The sequence below is a fragment of the Rana temporaria genome, chromosome 3 (genome assembly GCF_905171775.1).
Source record: "Rana temporaria chromosome 3, aRanTem1.1, whole genome shotgun sequence".
Taxonomy (NCBI): domain Eukaryota; kingdom Metazoa; phylum Chordata; class Amphibia; order Anura; family Ranidae; genus Rana; species Rana temporaria.
This window is the reverse complement of record NC_053491.1, coordinates 208,798,685-208,820,172: the sequence shown is the minus strand read 5'-3', so window position 1 is coordinate 208,820,172 and position 21,488 is coordinate 208,798,685. Positions and strand designations below refer to the sequence as shown.

The 21,488-nt window shown below is 42.5% G+C and overlaps 1 protein-coding gene across 1 annotated transcript in view; it reads left to right on the top strand.

The window, feature by feature from the left end:
- The window catches only part of TMTC2 (transmembrane O-mannosyltransferase targeting cadherins 2), a 357,678-nt gene that overhangs the window by 200,656 nt on the left and 135,534 nt on the right, over positions 1–21,488 (top strand). The window contains exon 4 of the mRNA XM_040344182.1: positions 11,541–11,655. Coding sequence (XP_040200116.1) covers positions 11,541–11,655 — 115 coding nt within the window. The remainder of the gene's footprint in view (positions 1–11,540; positions 11,656–21,488) is intronic.

Below are 21,488 nucleotides of genomic sequence, written 5' to 3'. Positions count from 1 at the left end.
AAACACGCTGTAAATCGGTTCCGGTCTAAATAAGCCCTAATATGCAGTAGTATATTTAGGTTTGGTTCTGCCCTAGGCCTGACTACATATCTGCACCTCCTAATAGAAAAATTATCCACCCCTTCCTGTCAAGGTCACACCCTGTTTTTGTATAACCCCGCCCAGTAATTTTCAGGGGACCCACACACTAGTTCTGGGGGGGCACTGGATTCCCTTAACCACTTCCATACCAGGCACTTACGCACCTTCCCGCCAAGCCAATTTTCAGCTTTCAACACTGTCGCACTTTGAATGGCAATTGCGCGGTCATACAACACTGTACCCAAACAAAATTGGCGTCCTTTTTTCCCCACAAATAGAGCTTTCTTTTGTTGTTATTTGATCACCTCTGCGTTTTTTTTTTTTGCGCAACAACTAAAAAAAGACTGCAAATTTTGAAACAAAAAAAAGTTTTTATTTTTTTAGGTTAATTTTTTTGTAAATAAGTTTTTCTCTTTCAATTACGGGCACTGATATGGCGGCACTGATGGGCACCGATGAGATGGCACTGATGGACATCGATGAGGTAGTACTGACGGCACAGATGAGGTGGCATTGATTGGCGGCGCTGCTATGCGGCACTGATGGGCACTCATAGGCGGCACTGATGGGCACTCATGGGCGGCACTGATGGATACTTATGGGTGGCACAGGTGGGCACTGATAGGTGGGCACTGTGCATGGATGGGCACTGTGGGGTGGCACTGATGGACACTGTGGGGTGGCACTGATTTTCCCAGTCAGTGCCCATTTGTGGGCACTGATTGGCATCTTTTTTCTTATTTTTTATTGCTTTTTTTTTTTGTTCTATATTTTTTTTGTTTTTGCACACCCTGGTGGTCCAGGGTGGGCATCCCTGGTGGTCCAGTGTGGTGATCCGAGGGGGGGCTGCGCTGATAAACAATCAGCGCGAACGCCCCCTGTCAGGAGAGCCGCCGATCGGCTCTCCTATACTCACGTCTGTCAGACGCGAGTGAGGAAGAGCCATCGATGGCTCTTCCTGTTTACATCGTGATCAGCCGTGATTGGACACGGCTGATCACGTGGTAAAGAGTCTCCGTCTCCGTGAGAGACTCTTTACTGAGATCAGACTGACACCCCGCATCACCGATCGCCGCACTGCGTGCCCCCACAGGCGCGTGCGGCATGAAATCCTGCAGGACGTCCTGTCAGGATTGTGTAACCACTTCCCGGACGTAAATCGGCCATAGGCTGGGCGGGAAGTGGTTAATTTGCATAGTTTTTCTCTCACTTCCTGTTTGGCTATGGGGCAGGAAGTGAAGGCAAATCTCCCCAATTGGACACAGATAATACAAAATAAACTGACAGGGCCTATAACACTCCCTCACTCTATCCAAAATTAAAGAAAATAAAACTTGTTGATTATAGTTCTTGTCAGGGGCGGACTGACCATTGAGTCACTCGGGCACTGCCCAAGGGCCCCATGCCACTAGGGGGCCCCATCCGGGTTGCCAGGCTCAGTAAAACCAGGGACAGTATGTAAAAATCTGTGTTTTTTTTAGATCTGTCCCTGATATGTCCGAAAATGACATGCTTTTGATGTGAATATCCCAAGATTTTAGCTGCCCGCCTCTGCACTACCTCCTGGCGTGGTGGTCATCTGTAAGCCAGAGGGGCCCCATAATCTTCTATTGCCCAGGGGCCACATGAGTTGTCAGTCCGCCCCTGGTTCTAGTTTAAGCACAAATTTCATAGAGTTTTATTGAGAGCCCCAAAAAATATAACCATGCCAATAGGCCAGGATAGAGCGTTGCTAATATGTAGGAATGTGTGCGTTAGAGCACCCCACCCAATGTTAACTAAAAAATTATTAATTTGCAAATAAGTATTATCTGCTCATTTTTTGGGGATGTCTGCACCCCTGATAGTGACAACATTTGTGAGGTGTCTTCACCCTTTCTAATTCATTCACTTCCTGTCACATAGCCAAACAGGAAGTGAGGGTAAAACCTTACTAATATCTTTTCTTGGGGACACAGAGATCAAGCTAAATAGTTTCCCATTATGTAAATTGCACTCTAGCATTTTGCTGTGTACACCCCAAATTATTAGGGATCTTGGACTTTGGGGTCCATTGACTAAAGGCAAATCCACTTTGCACTACAAGTGCAAAGCAAGGAAGAAAGAAAACAAAACAACTTTGCTTCTACAGGATTGGATGTTAAAACCATCAGTGCTTCCTCTCTGATTTTCAGCAACTATGCTTGTACTGCAGAGTGGCTTTGCCTTTACTAAACCCCAAACTAAATAATCATTTGGGGCAGGGATCCTCAAACTACGGCCCTCCAGCTGTTTTAGAACTACACATCCCATGAGGCCTTGTAATGCACTGACATTCACAGACATGACTAGGCATGATGGGAATTGTAGTTCCTGAACAACTGGAGGGCCGTAGTTTGAAGACCCATGATTTGGGGTGTACACAGCAGTGCTGGAGTGCAATTTGCTTAATGGGGACACTAGTTAAGATTGACCTGTGTCCCCAAGAAAAGACACTGGTAGGGTTTTAACCTCACTTCCTGTTCAGCTGTGTGACAGGAAGTGAAGCCAATTTTAAGAAAAGGGACACAAAGCTCATCACAAAAATAAAAAAACACAAAGCAGGGGTTCTAACACTCACTTGGCTTCCCTCAAACACCCACAATTTGAATAGGATTGCCTTGCGCTAGATTTAAGCACAGTGCTGTAAATCAGCACGTCAAGCCTGTCCACCAATAGCAAACCCCCCCCCACAGGCCATGTTTGCAGGTTTTCCTTCATCTTGCACATGTGCTTTAAAATACAGTCTGGACAGCAATTCTTGATAAGAGAAATCCCCAAAACATGTCCTGTCGGGGGTACTTGAGGGCTGAGGACCACTGCAGAAAAAAGAAAATACTTACCACTTTGTCTTTAAAGTCAGGGAGAATAAACATGGCAAACATTTCATGATTACACACCAGGAAAGAAGCTTAGACAAAAATCACACATAATTTGTTAGGCCCAAACCTAGTTCAGCTGCAGCTGTCAACATATGTAGCATGAAAAAGTAACAAAAGACAAAAACTTAACAATTTTTAAGTAATTTTTATTGGTCAACAAAACAAGGAAAGCAAAAAAAGACAAACAAACAAAAATACATTTCAAAATTCTAAATAACCATAGCTTTACACATTTTTCATAAAATAAGGCCACATAGACAAATACATCAAAGTGATCATCATTTAAAAATAAACCAAAACCATTGGCAAAAAGCAACAAACCACATTTGTGTTTAGCAACAGCATTTCTGCCTGCCAGCCTGCCCCTTCTGAGGGCAGCTGAGGACTGATCGATCCAAGCTTTTTATAACAGTGCTAGTAATGAAGCAATTGAAATCACATGACCAAATTGCAGTCTCTAGTTTGGGTGAGCTTGTAATTGGGCACACCTGCAATTAATCCAAACCACGCTCTATGAGCATGCAATGAGTGTTTTTCACCTTTTAAAAAGAAAGGATATTTTTTTTCTAAGTGTTTGAGCATGCTCAGTTCATCACACATGTAGGAACCAAGCTGCAATGGAATGAGAGCTTTTTTTTTTTTGTTTCCCCTGATCTGATGCTTTCCAGCCTGAAGGGGAGGTGTTAGACAGAAGTAAACACGCACATTTAATAATCTATTTGTGGGAAAAAAAAGGTTGCCAATTTTGTTTGGGAGCCACGTCGCACGACTGCGCAATTGTCAGTTAAAGCGACGCCGTGCCGAATCACAAAAACTTGCCCGGTCATTGACCAGAAATATGGTCCGGGCTCAAGTGGTTAAAAATTAACAAAACACAAAAGTGAGCCCAATTTTTGGGGATAATGTGAAAGATGATGTTACACTGAGTAAATAGATACCTTACATGTCACGCTTTACTATTGGAAACACTCCTGCAATGGGGCCAAAATGAATTCCGTGAATATCCCCATAGGCAACCTTTTTTCTTTTTTTTCCAGGTTACCAGTTTATAGTTACAAAGAAGGTCTAGTGGTAAAAGTATTGCTCTCGCTCTAACGCACGCGTCAATACCTCACATGTGTGGTTTGAACGATGTTTATATATGTGGGCGGGACTTGCGTAAGTCCCGCCCACATATGTAAAAATTAGTTTTACTTTTTGCTATAATAAATATCCCCAAAAATATATATTGAAAAAACTAAAAAACCCCTCAGTTTAGGCCGATACGTATTCTACATCTTTTTGGTTCCAAAAAATCGCAAATAGCGTTTAGTGTTTGGTTTTAGCAAAAGTTATAGCGTCTACAAATTTTTTTTTTTTGTTGTTTTAACTAGTTATTGGGGCGATCAGCGATTTTTATCGGTACTGCGACATTATGGCGGACACATCGAACACTTTTTTGGAACCATTGGCATTTTTCTAGCGATCAGTGCTGTAAAAAATGCATTGCTTACTCAAAAAATGCCACTGGCAGGGAAGGGGTTAACACTAGGTGCGAGGGAGGGGTTAAATATGTTCCCTGGGTGTGTTCTAACTGTAGGGGGGGGGGACTGACATGTGTAAATGACAGATCGCTGTTCATGAAGGGGAACTCCAGACCCCCGAAAAAAAAAATAAGGTGGGTTCCCTCCAGGTGCATACCAGGCTCTTAGGCTTGGTCTGGAACATAAGGGGTTAAACCCGCGCAAAAAAAAATAGCGTGGGGGTCACCCCCAAGATCCAAACCAAGCACTTATCCCAGGCACGCAGTCTGGTCAGACAGGAATGGGGGTGGGGACGAGCGAGCGCCCCCCTCCCTCCTGAGACATACCAGACCACATGCCCTCAACATGGGGGAGTGTGTGCTGTGGGGGAGGGGGGCTCTGCCCCCCCACCCCAAAGCACTCTTGCCCCCATGTCGATAGGGACAAGAGCCTCTTCCCGACAACCCTGGCCGTTGGTTGTCGGGGTATGCGGGCGGAGAGCTTATCAGAATCTGAGAGACCCCTTTAATAAAGGGGTCCCCAGATTCCGGCCCCCCACCCTATGTGAATGAGTATGGGGTACATCGTACCTCTACCCATTCACATGGGGGAAATGTAAAGTAAAAAAAACACCACACAGAATAAAATATTTTATTAATCTGCTCCGGAGCCCCCCCTTTCTTCTTTAGCTCTCTTAGAAGGGGGGGTTTCTTCTCTCCCGATCTTCCGCCGGGACCCTGGGCTTCGGTGATTTCTGCCGGGGGAGGGCGCCATCCCTCGGTCCTCTCCGGAGCCTTCCGCCGGATGCCCCCACCCCATTTAAGCTCTTTTTCATTAGGGAGGGGCATCCGGACTTCGGGGTCTTCTGCCGGGGGATGGCGCCTATCCCCCGGTCTTTCCGGTGCCTTCCGCCAGGGTTCCGGTCTTCCTGGTCTTCTGCCGGGGGTGCGCCAACTCCCAGGTCTTTTCTCTTCTGTCTTCTCTGCTCCCTCTTCTGCCTGGCTCCCCCGCGGAGCCAGGGCTTTCTTCCGTCTTCTTTCTTCTCTCTTCCTTCTTCTGCCTGTCTCCTCCGGGAGCCCAGGGCTTGTCTCCGCTGTCTTCTTCCTTCTCTTCCATTCGATGTTGACACGACGAGGTTCCGCGCTGACATGCCGTGTCAGCGGCGGGCATGGACTTATATAGGGTAATGCCACCATGTGACCTCAACCCATGTGACATCACATTCCCTGGGCATGATGGGAATGTGATGTCACATGGGTTGAGGTCACATGGTGGCATTGCCCTATATAAGTCCATGCCCACTGCTCAGACGGCATTCCAGCGCCGGACCTCGTCGTGTCAACATCCAATGGAAGAGAAGCAAGAAGACAGCGGAGACAAGCCCTGGGCTCCCGGAGGAGACGGGCAGAAGAAGGAAGAGAGAAGAAAGAAGACGGAAGAAAGCCCTGGCTCCGCGGGGGAGCCAGGCAGAAGAGGGAGCAGAGAAGACAGAAGAGAAAAGACCTGGGAGTTGGCGCACCCCCGGCAGAAGACCAGGAAGACCGGAACCCTGGCGGAAGGCACCGGAAAGACCGGGGGATAGGCGCCATCCCCCGGCAGAAGACCCCGAAGTCCGGATGCCCCTCCCTAATGAAAAAGAGCTTAAATGGGGTGGGGGCATCCGGCGGAAGGCTCCGGAGAGGACCGAGGGATGGCGCCCTCCCCCGGCAGAAATCACCGAAGCCCAGGGTCCCGGCGGAAGATCGGGAGAGAAGAAACCCCCCCTTCTAAGAGAGCTAAAGAAGAAAGGGGGGGCTCCGGAGCAGATTAATAAAATATTTTATTCTGTGTGGTGTTTTATTTTACTTTACATTTCCCCCATGTGAATGGGTAGAGGTACGATGTACCCCATACTCATTCACATAGGGTGGGGGGCCGGCATCTGGGGGCCCCCTTATTAAAGGGAGCTCGCAGATTCCGATTAGCCCCGCCCGCATACCCCGACAACCAATGGCAAGGGTTGTCGGGAAGAGGCTCTTGTCCCTATCGACATGGGGGCAAGAGTGCTGTGGGGTGGGGGGGCAGTGCCCCCCTCCCCCACAGCACACACTCCCCCATGTTGAGGGCATGCGGTCTGGTACGGCTCAGGAGGGGTGGGGGGGGCCGCTCGCTCGTCCCCTCCCCCATTCCTGTCCGGGCCAGACTGCATGCTTGGGATGAGGGCTTGGTTTGGATCTGGGGGGGACCCCCGCGCCGAATCGGCGCGGGTTTAACCCCTCACGTTCCGGACCAAGCCTAAGAGCCTAATGTAGCCCTGAAGGGGGACCCGCGCCGATTTCAAGTTTGAAATTTGGCGCCGAGTTCCCCTTCAGGGCTGAAAACAGCTCGGAGATTCCCGTGCGCCGCGTCACGCAGCGCAATCACGGGTACGCCGCTTGGTATTTACCAAGATTTTCACGGCGTACTGACAAGGCGCACGGGAATCCCTGACTTTTCTCTCTGCGCATGCCCAGTATGCAAATGAACCTCCCGAGGTTCAGGCGCACTGTGCAAGCGTACGGGGATCTGTTTTCAAAAAACACTTTCCCTTTCAATTCGGCCCGCCAAACACTTTAAAACACATGTCACTTCACTTCCCCTGCATCCCCCCACCTCCCCCCCTAATAAACTCCCGCCCAAACCCCCGCAATTTACAGTTTAATGTGCCGTGCGCCAGGTCTGTACTGGTGCACAATGCACCCTCTCCTGGGCGCACGGAGCACATTAGTAACTAGGGAAATACACTGCACTAGCAGCGTATTTCTTTAGTAAATGGCCAAACGGCTGCTACTCCTGCTTTTACTCCATGAGTCATGGAGTAAAGGCTTGGTAAATCAGGCCCCCTATGTGATCTTATTTACTCCTGGGGGTTAGGCATTCTGGGCCAGATTCTCAAAAGGCTTACGCCGGCGCAACGCCATTTGTGCCGTCGTAAGTCCTTATCTGGCCCGGCGTATCTATGCGACTGATTCTTAGAATCAGTTTTGCATAGATATCCTTTAGATCTGACAGGCGTAAGGCTCTTACGCTGTCAGATCTTAGATTAAATTTCTTTTCCCGCCGCTAGGTGTCGCCGACGTCGTTTTCCCCGTCTATGCAAATTGGCTATTTACGCGAGATTCCCGAACGTACGCGCGGTCAACACATTGAATTTACGACGTTTCCGTAGCATTTGCGACACGTAAAGTTGCCCCTGCTATATGAGGGGCAACCAATGTTAAGTATGGCCGTCGTTCCCGCGTCGAAATTTAAAAATGTACGTCGTTTGCGTAAGTCGTCCGTGAATGGCGCTGGGCGCCATTTACGTTAACGTCGAAACCAATGACGTCCTTGCGACGTCATTTAGCGCAATGCACGTCGGGAAATTTTAGGGACGGGGCATGCGCAGTACGATCCGCGCGGGAGTGCGCCTAATTTAAATGATCCACGCCCCCTACCTGGATCATTTGAATTAGGCGGGCTTGCGCCGGAGGATTTACGCTACGCCCCCGCAACTTTACAGGCAAGTGCTTTGTGAATCAAGCACTTGCCCGTAAAACTTGCGGCCGCGTAGCGTAAACGAGATACGTTACGCCCGCATAGTTTTACGCCAGTATACGAGAATCTGGCCCTATGTTTATAGAGAAAAATAGTTGCTGAAACTACAACCCAAATTCCAAAAAAGTTAGGATGCTGTTAAAAATCTACGTAGAACAGAATACAAGGATTTGCAAATCTAATTTTTTGTTCACAATGGAAAGTAGAAAACACACCGAATGTTTTAACTGAGAAAATGTACAATTTTAAGAAAAAATAAGGCAATTTTGGAATTGATGGCAGCAACACGTCACAAAAATGTTTGGACAGGGCAAAAAAAAGCTGGCAAAGTAAGTGGTACTAACGAGGAAGAGCTGGAAAAACATTTTACAACTAATTAAATTAGGTTAAAGGGGTTGTAAAGGTAAACATTTTTTCCCCCTAAATAGCTTTCTTCACCTTAGTGCAGTCCTACTTCCCTTACCTCATCTTTCGATTTTGCTTTTAAATGTCCTTATTTCTTCTGAGAAATCCTCACTTCCTGTTCTTCTGTCTGTAACTACACACAGTAATGCAAGGATTTCTTCCTGGTGTGGAGTGTCGTGCTCGCCTTGAGGGGGCGAGCAGGAGAGTCAGGACGCTCTCTACTTTGCAGTTAGAGAAATGAGCTGTGTGTTAGTGGGCGTCCTGACTCTCCTGCTCGCCCCCTCCCCCCTCAAGGGAGGGGGCAAACACAACACTCCACACCAGGGAGAAAGCCTTGCATTACTGTGTGGAGTTACAGACAGAGGAACAGGAAGTGAGGATTTCTCAGAAGAAACAAGGATATTTAAAAGCAAAATGGAAGGATGAGGTAAGTGAAGGAGGACTGCACTAAGGTAAAGGAAGCTATTTAGGGGATTTTTTTTTTACCTTTACACCCCCTTTAATTTGTAACTGGTCAGTAACATGATTGAGTATAAAAAGAGCATCTTACTGTTCGCAAGGCACCCATCTACCCATTGTCTGACCCGCGCTCCCCTTGTTCAATAGCCTTCCGTGTACTTCCTCCTCTCCTATCCTTCTCTCACCTGTTTTCTTTCTCTATTTTCTCTTTTCTAATTTTTGAACTGTACCTGTTCTTGGTACAGGCACGAATCCCCACAGGCATTCATTATGATGTTCCTCGGCTGGGGTTCTACTGTTTTTCTGTTTTGTTTTGTTTTGGTTTCTACAAAACTGATCATTTGACCCAGAATGGGAGTGAGAGTTCTCTCCAACCCGGGCACACAGGGTTACTTTTTCTATAGATCTTAGCATTGTTGGTCCAGATCTCTGTTATACAAGTGCCTGATTCCCTGACCATATCTCAGATGTTTTTTCTGAAAGCACTTTTTGTTTGTTTTTCCTTTTTATTTAATTTTTTTGGGGTGGCCCGGCCCAGATACCCCCTTTGCAGCAAGTTCCCTGACCGGGTGCTGGGGGTATAGGGGACAGATACCTCTAGATAACCACTGTTTGCTGGGTGAACTGTAATGTCACATACTATTGGTCAGTGTTCTTTGTTCACAACTCTTGTTCTGGACATTGTCTATCCTCTTTTGTATTACTGCAAATTTCCAATGAAAAAACATAGAGCATCTTCGAGAGCCAGAGTGTCTCGGAAGTAAAGATGGGCAGAGGCTCCCCACTTTGTGAAAGGTTGCATCTAAAAATTGTCAAACAATTTGAGAATAATGTTCCTGGACATACAATTGCAAAGGCTTTAAATATATGATCATATACAGTACATAATATCAATAGATTCAGAGAATTTAGAAAAAACTCTGTACGCAACGAACAAAACTGAAACACAATATTGAATGCCGGTGATGTTCGCAACCTCAGATGGCACTGCATTAAAACAGGCATGATTCTGTGATGGACATCATTGCATGGGCTCAGGAATACTTCCTAAAATCCCTGTTTGTGAACACACTTCCACATGCAATCCAAACATGCAAGTTGAAGCTCCATTGTGTACAGAAGACGCCATATCTAAACATGATCCAGAAATGCTCTTTTCCCCTCTTGCTGCCTTTATTTACTGTAGAATAGGTAGGCTGGTAGACGTCTACAGAAGGTGTACCTTATAGCTCTGTTGTAAAACATGTCTTGATGTCTTGATGCACTACTGTGCCTTCCATTCTTAATGGTACCCCAACACACCTGTATTGCAGTGCACCACAATGCATTGGCTGCTATTTTATGACACATTTAAAGCGGAGGTTCACCCAAATAACATCTATATCAGACCAACTTCTTTATACTTCTAACATGTACAGTCCGCATTTTTTTTTATTTTTTACACTGTACATACCGTATAATCTATACTTGCAATCTGGCTTCCGGGTACTTCTATGTAGGCGTTTCTATGCTGAGGAGGAATGTCCTCTGGGAGGTCACCCAGATGATTGACGTCCTTTCAGAAAAAGTTCCCCCCGGTGGATAAGGCCCCGCCCCCCGTATTGCGTAGGCTTGTCACGAGTCGCAGCGTTTCCGAAAGAAGTCGAACATGCAGAGCTGCGAGTCGGCTCTATACGGCGCCTGCGCACCGACTAGGAGCCGTGTAGAGCTGACTGCGCAGGCAGCCGTATAGAGCTTCTTCATGTTTGGCTTCTTTCGGAAACGCCGTGACACGCCTACGCAATAAGGGGGGTGGGGCTTTATCCGCGGGGAACTTTTTCTGAAAGGACGTCAATCATCTGGGCGACCTCCCAGAGGACATTCCTCCTCGGCATATAAACGCCTACTCCCACAGGGAGAAGTACCCGGAAGCCAGATTGCAAGTATAGATTATACGGTATGTACAGCGTAAAAAATAAAAATAAATGTGGGACTGTACATGTTAGAAGTATAAAGAAGTTGGTCTGATATAGATGTTATTTGGGTGAACCTCCGCTTTAAAGATCTTTATGTTTTAGCATGTATTTTCATTCTACAGCTCCAGCTTAAGGTGTTCACCTTGTTATTGTTTTAGCTAAGATCCATTTCTGACTAGTCATGTGGCTACACCTCAGCTGCATTGCCCTGCAGAGAATGGCTATTCTATTTGCTGTACATTTTTGTGCCTTCTGATTTCAAGAAAGGTCTTCATTATTCAGCAGACACTTCCTGTGCTAAAGTAATTACTTGTGCAGGCACATTTGTCATTATTAGTTGATCTTTGTAGCATAGCATTATTGCTTGACAGTAGGAGACTTTTACAGAACACAGTCTAGAATGAAAGCTTACAGCACCAACTGTCTGTGCCAGATAGTAATGAGTGTAACATTGTCAGAATTGAATGGGCTTTATTCTTGCATGCTAGTGCGGAGGTTAAAATGATACGTCTTTCAAAAAAAGGCAATATTAGGAGATTGTTCAAAAAGTGAACCTTTTTTTTTTGTTTTGGATTGCTAGGTCATTTGATATCAAAAATTTACAGGTGTATTGTGCATTATGCTTTTTTTTTTAGAGACCTACATAGAAGTATTCATTCAAATGTTTTTTTTTTCTTTGACAGCCTGGGGAAACCTTGGGAATGTATTGAAGAACCAAGGCGAGATTTCTGAAGCAGAAAAAGCTTATAGGAATGCCTTGTACTATCGCAGCAATATGGCTGACATGCTGTATAACTTGTAAGTATAACCTGCTGTATTTTCCAATGTCCATTTAAAGAGACTGTTTTATAAAGTAAAATGCCCAGGTGAGAAAGTTGTGGCCTTCGGCAATTATATACTCGGTAAGGTATGCATATGCCACTGAGGCACATTTTTAAAAGGGTGTTTTACTTGGCAAAAGATTTTAGTAAAATATATATTTTCTTGTGATCCATCCATAGTTCCTTTCACAGGTGACAACACTACAGTTTTGCAACTGCTTTACTGCCTACATCCTTTTTGGCTAAATTTTGCTGCACACCATGTGAGAAAAATTGCTAGCAATGCTGGTCTGTGTCCAAAAATGCTAAATGCCTGGTTGTTGGGTCAAACCATGCAACAAGTGAAGCCAGAACCTCTGACCTGATTTTGGGTCAGTAACTTTGAATGTATGGGAGCCTAAGATTTATCATCATAGGTGGTTAGCAGTGGCAACCCCATCTCTCTCTCTCTCTCTCTAAACATGTTTCCTTAAGACTCGGTTCACACCTAAACCGGCCGTGGATCTAACAGCAATGCCCTGTTCTCTGTTTCAGGGACGAATCAGGGCAGAATCTTTGCCTGAATTCAGCACTGAAACAGAGGCAAAGACACACAGCGTTTCTGTGCAGTGCGTTTTGCAGCCACCCTGGAGACAGGTAAACCGCCTCCATAGAGAGCCGGTAACAATCTCCTGCTATGCGATATGGATGCGAATTGGACTTTAGAATCCCACCACCACTTCAGCATGCAGAGCAGACCATTTTCAGGGAATTACATGAATTTTTAAAAGGTGTTATGTGTTTGTGGACTACCCATTCTCAGTCAAGCCTGTATTACTAGAATTACAAATTGTATTCTATAATGCATTTGGTGCCAATCCATATACATGTTTTGCTCTAACATGATAAGTAAAGTTTAGTTCAATTCATAAATATAGTCAGATGTGTTTTAACTGATGCCGATTGCCTCATGAGATATAAATAGGCAGAATGGCATGGGCAGGCAAAACGGCGTATATAAACATTTCTTTAAACCTGCCCCCTAGCGCGCGCCGCTGTCTCTGTGACCGTGCCCGCGGGACCCACAGACTCTATGTCCGCCAGTGTAAACAAGACATCTCCCTACTCTACCTAGTGACAGCACTGATCGTCTGTTCCCTCTCATCGGGAGCAGTGATCAGTGACGAGTCATAGTAAGCCATGCCCCCTAACAGTTAGAATCACTCCCTAGGACACTCTTAACCCTTTCAGAGCCCCCTTCTTGTTAACCCCTTCACTGCCAGTCATATTTACACAGTAATCAGCGCATTTTTATAGCACTGATCGCTGTATAAATGTGAATAGTGCCAAAAGTGTCCGATGTGTCCGCCATAATGTCGCAGTCACGATAAAAATCGCAGATCGCCGCCATAACAAGTAAAAAAAAAAAATAATAAAAATGCCATAAAACTACCCCTATTTTGTAGACATTATAACTTTTGCGCAAACCAATCAATATACGCTTATGGTGATTATTTTTTTACCAAAAATATGTAGAAGTATACGTATCAGCCTAAACGGAGAAAAAAATAGCTTTTTAATAAAAAAAAATATGGGATATTTATTATAACAAAGGTACAAAATATTGTTTTTTTTTTTCAAAATTGTCGCTCTATTTTTGTTTATACTGCAAAAAATAAAAAATACCACCAAAAGAAAGCTCTATTTGTGGGAAAAAAATGACGTAAATTTTGTTTGGGAGCCACGTCACACGACTGCACAATTGTCAGTTAAAGCGACGTAGTGCCGAATTGCAAAAAGTAGCCCGGTCATTTGGTAGCCGAATGGTCCGGGGCTGAAGTGGTTAAGTGTCATGGTTGCTATTTACTCCCAAGCTGGCTCTCAACATAAAGCCTTTATTCTTGGCACCCAAAAATCAGTTTTTAATACCACAAGATGTATGTTTATGGTGTACAATTGTAGTACAAGATGTGTAGCAGTGTATTCCTGATGAGAAGAAAACTATTTCCGTAATGTGTCATAGATTATCCTGAATGAGCACTTAGCCTTACTTGTGCAAAGTATTGGGTCACCATTCATTCATTACTTAAATGATTCCATATGAAAACCAACACCATCCTAAATGCTTCATGAGGATTTATGCAACTTGAAATCAATACAAGCTAAACATCAGTAAGTAATTTTTTTTAAGCAAAAATGCCACAAATTAATGTTAAAGTTTTTTCATTATTTAGATCAAGGTTTATTGCACCATGTTGGTATGAGTATATAGTTGTACATCCATAAGGTTGTTACATATTGACTTTTCTTATGTACGATCAAATGTTTTGAGGCTTCTAAAATGTAGTCCTTCTGCAGTAGATATTTGTTGGTTGTTCACTATTTCTAAGGTAGAACTGGACTATATATAATATAACAACCCCAGTAACCCACCACACACACACACACACACACATGGATTAACAGCTCTGAAGGCCAGTGGCAACATATGTGTTGTATAACTTTAAAGGCACATCTTTCAATTCATGGTTTTGCAGTTTAAACTGTAAGTTCAATACTTATAAACTGGCAAGGTAAAGGCATTTTTAATAAACACTCAATAAAGCTGCTAATTGCTTAACTTGTTCAGGTTGTCAAAGGTATGACATGAAACACATTACCAGTTTCATTTAGTATGTTTATTTTGAATTATAGAAAGCCAATAAGAAATTGCCATTACGTAGGTATTCATGGTCCAATATTGATCCCAGGATCTCAATGTGAGATGGACATGTTGCTTGACATTATATAGGATTTTTTTTTTAATAGTTTTTAGGCTTTGCATTTACTTTAGAACACAAAAACATTCCCATGTTGGAGGTAACTGTTGCCACACCTACGAGAGAAAAGGCATATAAATTGCTGTGTTTCCAAATCACCTTCTGAACTGTCTGGTTTTTGTTCTCCTTTTCCAATAAAAAACTCAAAATACTTTCACTGAGGCTGAGAAACACTTCCTTCACACGTACATTCAATTATAGAAAACCCATGTGAATGAAAGCTTGTTCATTCAATCTGCAGTTCTCCACTTCTCACCATATTCATTGGGGACTAATTGGAAAACTGTGCCATGAGGTGTACATGAGGTGTACAGTGATATAGTCATTCATATTTCCCTCCCTCATTGGTGTTTGACTTCCATGCTTCACACACGAGCAGCCATACAGTCAGAACACATCTTCCCCACTATTACACACCCCAAAATGAGCAGGTTAGGAATTTATTATATATATATATATATATATATATATATATATATATATATATATATATGTGTATGTATACATCATCATATAGCATATATATGGGTGTGTGTGTTTATTTCTATGTATATCTATAGATATATATAGATGTATATCTATATATACAGTGTGTATATGTGTGTGTGTATATATATATATATATATATATATATATATATATATATATATATATATATATATATATATATATATATATATATATATATATACCGTGTGTATATGTGTGTGTGTGTGTATATATATATATATATATATATATATATATATATATATATATATATATATATATATATATATATATATATATATATATATATATATACACACACACACACACACACACACACACACACACACACACACACACACACACACACACACACACACACACACACACACACACACACACACACACATATATATATATATATATATTTTACACATATATATATATATATATATATATATATATATATTTCTACCTGCATTAAAATGCTATTATTAAAGTCATTTTTATCCGGTTAAGCCCCGGACCTTTAGGCAGCTAAATGCCCAAGCCAGGTTTTGCGATTCGGCACTGCATCGCTTTAACAGACAATTGCGACGTGGCTCCCAAACAAAATTGGCATCCTTTTTTCCCCACAAATAGAGCTTTCTTTTGGTGGTATTTGATCACCTCTGCGGTTTTTATTTTTTGCGCTATAAACAAAAATAGAGCGACAATTTTGAAAAAAATGCAATATTTTTTACTTTTTGCTGTAATAAATATCCCCCAAAAACATATATGAATAATTTTTTTTTCCTCAGTTTAGGCTGATACATATTCTTCTACATATTTTTGGTAAAAAAATTGCAATATGCGTTTATCGATTGGTTTGCGCAAAATTTATAGCGTTTACAAAATAGGGGATATTTTTAATGCATTTTTATTAATTTTTTTTTTTTACTACTAATGGCGGCGATCAGCGTTTTTTTCCGTGACTGCGACATTATGGCGGACACTTCGGACAATTTTGACACATTTTTGGGACCATTGTCATTTTCACAGCAAAAAATGCATTTAAATTGCATTCTTTATTGTGAAAATGACAGTTGCAGTTTGGGAGTTAACCACAGGGGGCGCTGAAGGAGTTAGGCTTCACCCACTGTGTGTTTACAACTGTAGAGGGGTGTGGCTGTAGGTCTGACGTCATCGATCGAGTCTCCCTATAAAAGGGATGACTCGATCGATGCAGCCGCCACAGTGAAGCACGTGGAAGCCGTGTTTACATACGGCTCTCCCCGTTCTTCAGCTCCGGGGAGCGATCGCGAGGGGGCGGCTAGAAACGAATAGCCGCGCCCTCATCCCGGATCGCTCCCCGTGGGTTTCCGACCGCCGCATGTTACGGGGGGTCCCGATCGGACCTCCGACCCGCGGAAAGGCGGGGACGTACATGTACGCCAATATGCCTGTATGTGCCATTCTGTGGACGTACATATACATGCGGCGGTCGGCAACCGGTTAAATAATTTTTTATTTATTAGTAAACAAAAATTGTAAACCCTAAAATATGGTTTTAACCATGGACTGTTCTATTACAGTTATACAGGGTTTATATTTGTATACTTTATAAAAAAAATAAAATAATGATTATAAATGTTTTTTTTTTTATTTATTTGAATGGTGTATAGCTGCATTACATATGTGGGATTCCATTAATTTACTATACACCATTCACATTTAAATAGGCACATGTATGAGCTTTACATATTGATAAAAACAATGTTTTTTTAACCACTTAAAGACCTCAGGTGTTTTTCAGATTTGGTGTTTGCAAGACTAAAACAGTTTTTTCTGCTAGAAAATTACTTAAAACCCCCAAACATTATATATTTTTTTTTCTAACACCCTAGAGCAGTGGTCTCAAAGTACCGGCCCGCGGGCCATTTGCGGCCCGCGGACCAGTTATAAATGGCCCTCAGGCAGGGTGGAAGTGAAGGGAGCAAAAAAAAAAAAAAAAAAAAATTTTTTTTTTTTTTTTTTTTTTTTTAGCTGGTGCCATCTGGTGGTGAGCCGTTGGTATTACAAGTTATTACCACCAGATGTGAGCTGGCGCCATCTGGTGGTGGCCGTTGGTATTACAAGTTAAGCATTACAAGTTAAACAGCAATTCTAATGTCATTTTACACTATTTTCACTGCCATATTCTTCCCTCTAATTATAACCCCCAAACATTATATATATTTTTTATCCTACCACCCTAGAGAATAAAATAGCGATCATTGCAATACTTTCTGTTACGCCGTATTTGCGCAGCGGTCTTACAAGCGCACTTTTTTGGGAAAAAATTACACTTTTTTTAATTAAAAAATAAGACAACAGTAAAGTTATCCCCATTTTTTTTTATATTATGAAAGATAATGTTACGCCGAGTAAATTCATACCCAACATGTCACACTTCAAAATTGTGTCCGCTTGTGGAATGCCGACAAACTTTTTTACCCTTTAAAATCTTCATAGGCGACGTTTAAAAAAATCTACATGTTGCATGTTTTAAGTTACAGAGGAGCTAGAATTATTGCTCTCACTCTACCAATCGCGGCGATACCTCACATGTGTGGTTTGAACACCGTTTACATATGCGGGCGCTGCTCACGTATGTGTTCGCTTCTGCGCGCAAGCTCGTCGGGACGGGGTGCGTTTTCTGGCTCCTAACTTTTTTAGCTGGCTCCTAGATTCCAAGCAAATTTGTCAAACCCTGACTTACACCAGTGCTGGTGGTAATAATGCGCTCGCTGACACCAGTGCTGGGGGTTAATAATGTGTTCGCTGACATCAGTACTGTTGTTTTTGAAGTTTGAAAGTTTGCATGCGGCCCCCCATGGCATATGAAAACTTGTCTTGTGGCCCTCAGGTAATTTGAGTTTGAGACCCCTGCCCTAGAGAATAAAATGGCGGTCATCGCAATACTTTTTGTCACACCGTATTTGCGCAGCAGTCTTACAAGCGCACTTTTTTGGGAAAAAATTCACTTTTTTTAATTAAAAAATAAGACAACAATAAATTTGGCCCAATTTTTTTATATATTGTGAAAGATAATGTTACGCCGAGTAAAATGATACCCAACATGTCACGCTTTAAAATTGCGCCCGCTCGTGGCATGGCGTCAAACTTTTACCCTTAAAAATCTAGATAGGCGACGTTTAAAAAATTCTATAAGTTGCATTTTTTGAGCTACAGAGTAGCTCTAGGGCTATAATTATTGCTCTCGCTCTAACGATCGCGGCGATACCTCACTTGTGTGATTTGAATACCGTTTTCATATGCGGGCGCTACTCGCGTATGCGTTCGCTTCTGCGCGCGAGCTCGTCAGGACGGGGCGCTTTAAAAAAAAAATTTTTTTGTTTTCTTATTTAATTTTATTGATTTTATTATTTTTTACACTAAAATATAAAAAAAAAAAATGATCACTTTTATTCCTATTACAAGGAATGTAAACATCCCTTGTAATAGAAAAAAGCATGACAGGTCCTCTTAAATATGAGATCTGGGGTCAAAAAGACCTCAGATCTCATATTTAGGCTTAAATGCAAAAAAAAAAAAAAAAAAGGAAAATTTGTCATTTAAAAAAATGACAGAAAAAAAATTGTCTCTTTAAGAGGCTGGGCGGGACTGACGTTTTGACGTCACTTCCGCCCAGCAGAGCTATGAGGACGGGTGGGGGCCATCTTGCCCTCACTCAAGTCCTCACTCTCCAGGCGGCAGCATCGGATCTCCTCCGCCGCTACCGACGGCTCCGGTAAGCGGCGGAGGGCGCGGAAAAGCGGCGGGAGGGGGGGGGGCCCTCTCCCGCCACCGATAACGGCGATCTCGCGGCGAATCCGCCGCGGAGACCGCCGTTAACGTTTACACGGCCGCCCGCTGAAAACATGGATATCTCAGTTGTGGCAGCAGCTGCTGCCGTTACTGAGATATCCATGTTTAAAAAGAGGACGTATATATACAGTGGAGGGTCCTTAAGTGGTTAATAATTAGGTTAATGTATATTGTTTGGTGGGAATGTAACTTTATTATTTTATTAATATGTGGTGTATAATGTGTGCTGATTCGTGTTCAACTTTTTTTTATTTTTCACTTCCTCATACTGTAATCCCGCTACATCATGCGATATTACAGTGAGAGAAGCAGTTCTCAGGAGTTTTCAGCCGTTTGTAGATCACTCCTCATCTCAACATGAGAACCGATCTACAAAGCTTCATAAACAGGCACTCAGAGGAGAGCGATCTCCCCTGAGAATGCCTGAGAACTGAATAGTGGTATTTTACCACACTTTCATAAAAGGACACCAATATATTATACAGTATGGAAAACAAGAGAATACATATGGCTACTCCCATGTGCAATTACGAATAACATATAGAAACTGTGTTTTTTCAGTTTTGGATATAGTAGGGAAGGGTTCGGGTTAGACTTTCTCTCAAGTTTTTATTGCTGTGTGAGAGAGCATTGGAGAGATTCACCACTATATTTGTACTAGAGACCATTGTCCTCAAAACAGAAAGTGAGGGGATTTCCAGAATTAATGGGTTGAATTTATGATGGAAGGGAAAACTTTCTAATAGGGACACATGAATTCCTCTGAGACCGACAGTGCAGAGAGTTCCCCAACAATAGTCGGACTGCAAAACAAGAACTTGACTGAGATTTTAACCCTTCCCTACTCTATACGAAACAAAAAAAAAAAGTTTTGGATAATATATCTTTATTCATAAATAAAGAACTGCACCAAAATAGAAGTTAATTTTAAATCAATCCTCAAAAAGGAAATATATTAAAAATAACTGATGAAAATATGGCAATCCCAAGGGTGAGTAATGGTGCCAGTATAACATAAAAAACTCTCACAAAGGACTATAGATTGTACAAGTCCAAAGAAGTCCAATCGGGTAACACCACAGTGCTTGGCAAACCGAAGTGCCCACCACCATAGATAAATGGCTGCTTACCAAAAATAAGCCAAAACGCACAGTCGGCTATGACCTAGCCGCGGCCTTTAGCTTTGTGTACTGTATAGGATGGTGTCCCAATGTGGACACCCTGGACTCACCTCCGGTAAACCGTATACTCGTATGCTATATGACAAGCTCCGTAGCAATATGGATCTCTCATCCATGTGTTTGGCTTGAACACATGGAGGAGAGATCCATATTGCTACGGAGCTTGTCATATAGCATATGAGTATACGGTGACTCTGTTTTTTATGTTATACTGGCACCATTACTCACCCTTGGGATTGCCATATTTTCAGCAGTTATTTTTAATACATTTTCCTTGAGGATTGGTTTAAATTAACTTCTATTTTGGCACAGTTCTTTCTTTCTTTATGTACATTTGTGTTTATCCCACCAGTGCTGCTGCCTGTGTGTTTTTTTCTGATTTAAATAATTTGTCTTAGCGCAGTTCTTTTTCTAATTTTAATATCTTTATTCATATATTGGGTCTGTGATAGCAGTGCATTTTGTTACAGTATAATTTTCATAGATGCATAAGCTTGAGTCTTGTTTTAATTGTCTACTATATAACTATGTAAATAAAAGTGTTATAGATATTTCCCACTATTACAATTTTACACCATCTGCCTGCATCTAAATAGATATCCCGATAAGAGGGATTTAAAATCCACTCATTAATTTGTACAGATGGAAAAGCAGTCAGTAGCCATTTTGATAACCCCATGAGAGCACATAGGCTCAGGTAGCTAATGCATAATTTCTGAAACTCGGTTTATGTCAGCAGCATTGGGATACGTTAGGTATTCAGTGTGTGTTGGAGAACTAATCAAAGGCTGCTTCACAGGCACGCTTGAGAATAGTAAAATACATGCAAAAGTGAATTAATTAGATTAAGACAATATAATATGCATTTATAGAGCAGCTTAAGAAACTGGTTGTTCATACTAAAAAGGTCTGATCATGTCTTTTGCAGTGCAGATGCACTGTCCCCACAATGATTGATTTAGAGGAGCACTCTTGAACTCCAGCCTCGAGCATGGGGGTTAGGATAACACTTCCCTGTTTACTAACTAGCTATTACACATCCAAGTGGCATCTTACCACATGTGCGCTGATAAAAATCTTTGTACTGTAATTTATGTTGAAGCTTTATAAAATGTTAAAATAAAGGAAGCTAATCTCAAGAAATTATTTTATTACATTAAAATTAAACCTTAAATTAAAAGAACCTTTTTGCCCAAAGTTGGTTTCCCATTTTCACCTGTTTAAATGCATCCCAGTTGTTTTTGATTCGGACACCTATACTCTGGAAGCTTCACCATGCTAATTATAAGTTAGTATTTCTGTTGGCGGGCAATGCTCTTCTCTTGGCTAAAGCAGCGCTCTTCATGGTGTCTTCCTACAATATTCTAGGACTCACCCTTGCTGTTTTCTGTCTTCGTAATTGCAGTAGCAATTTGGTGCATTGGAACATTATGCTGGGGATATTTTGACACTGAAGACTGTAATTGATTTTAAAATCCAGCATGTTATTCAG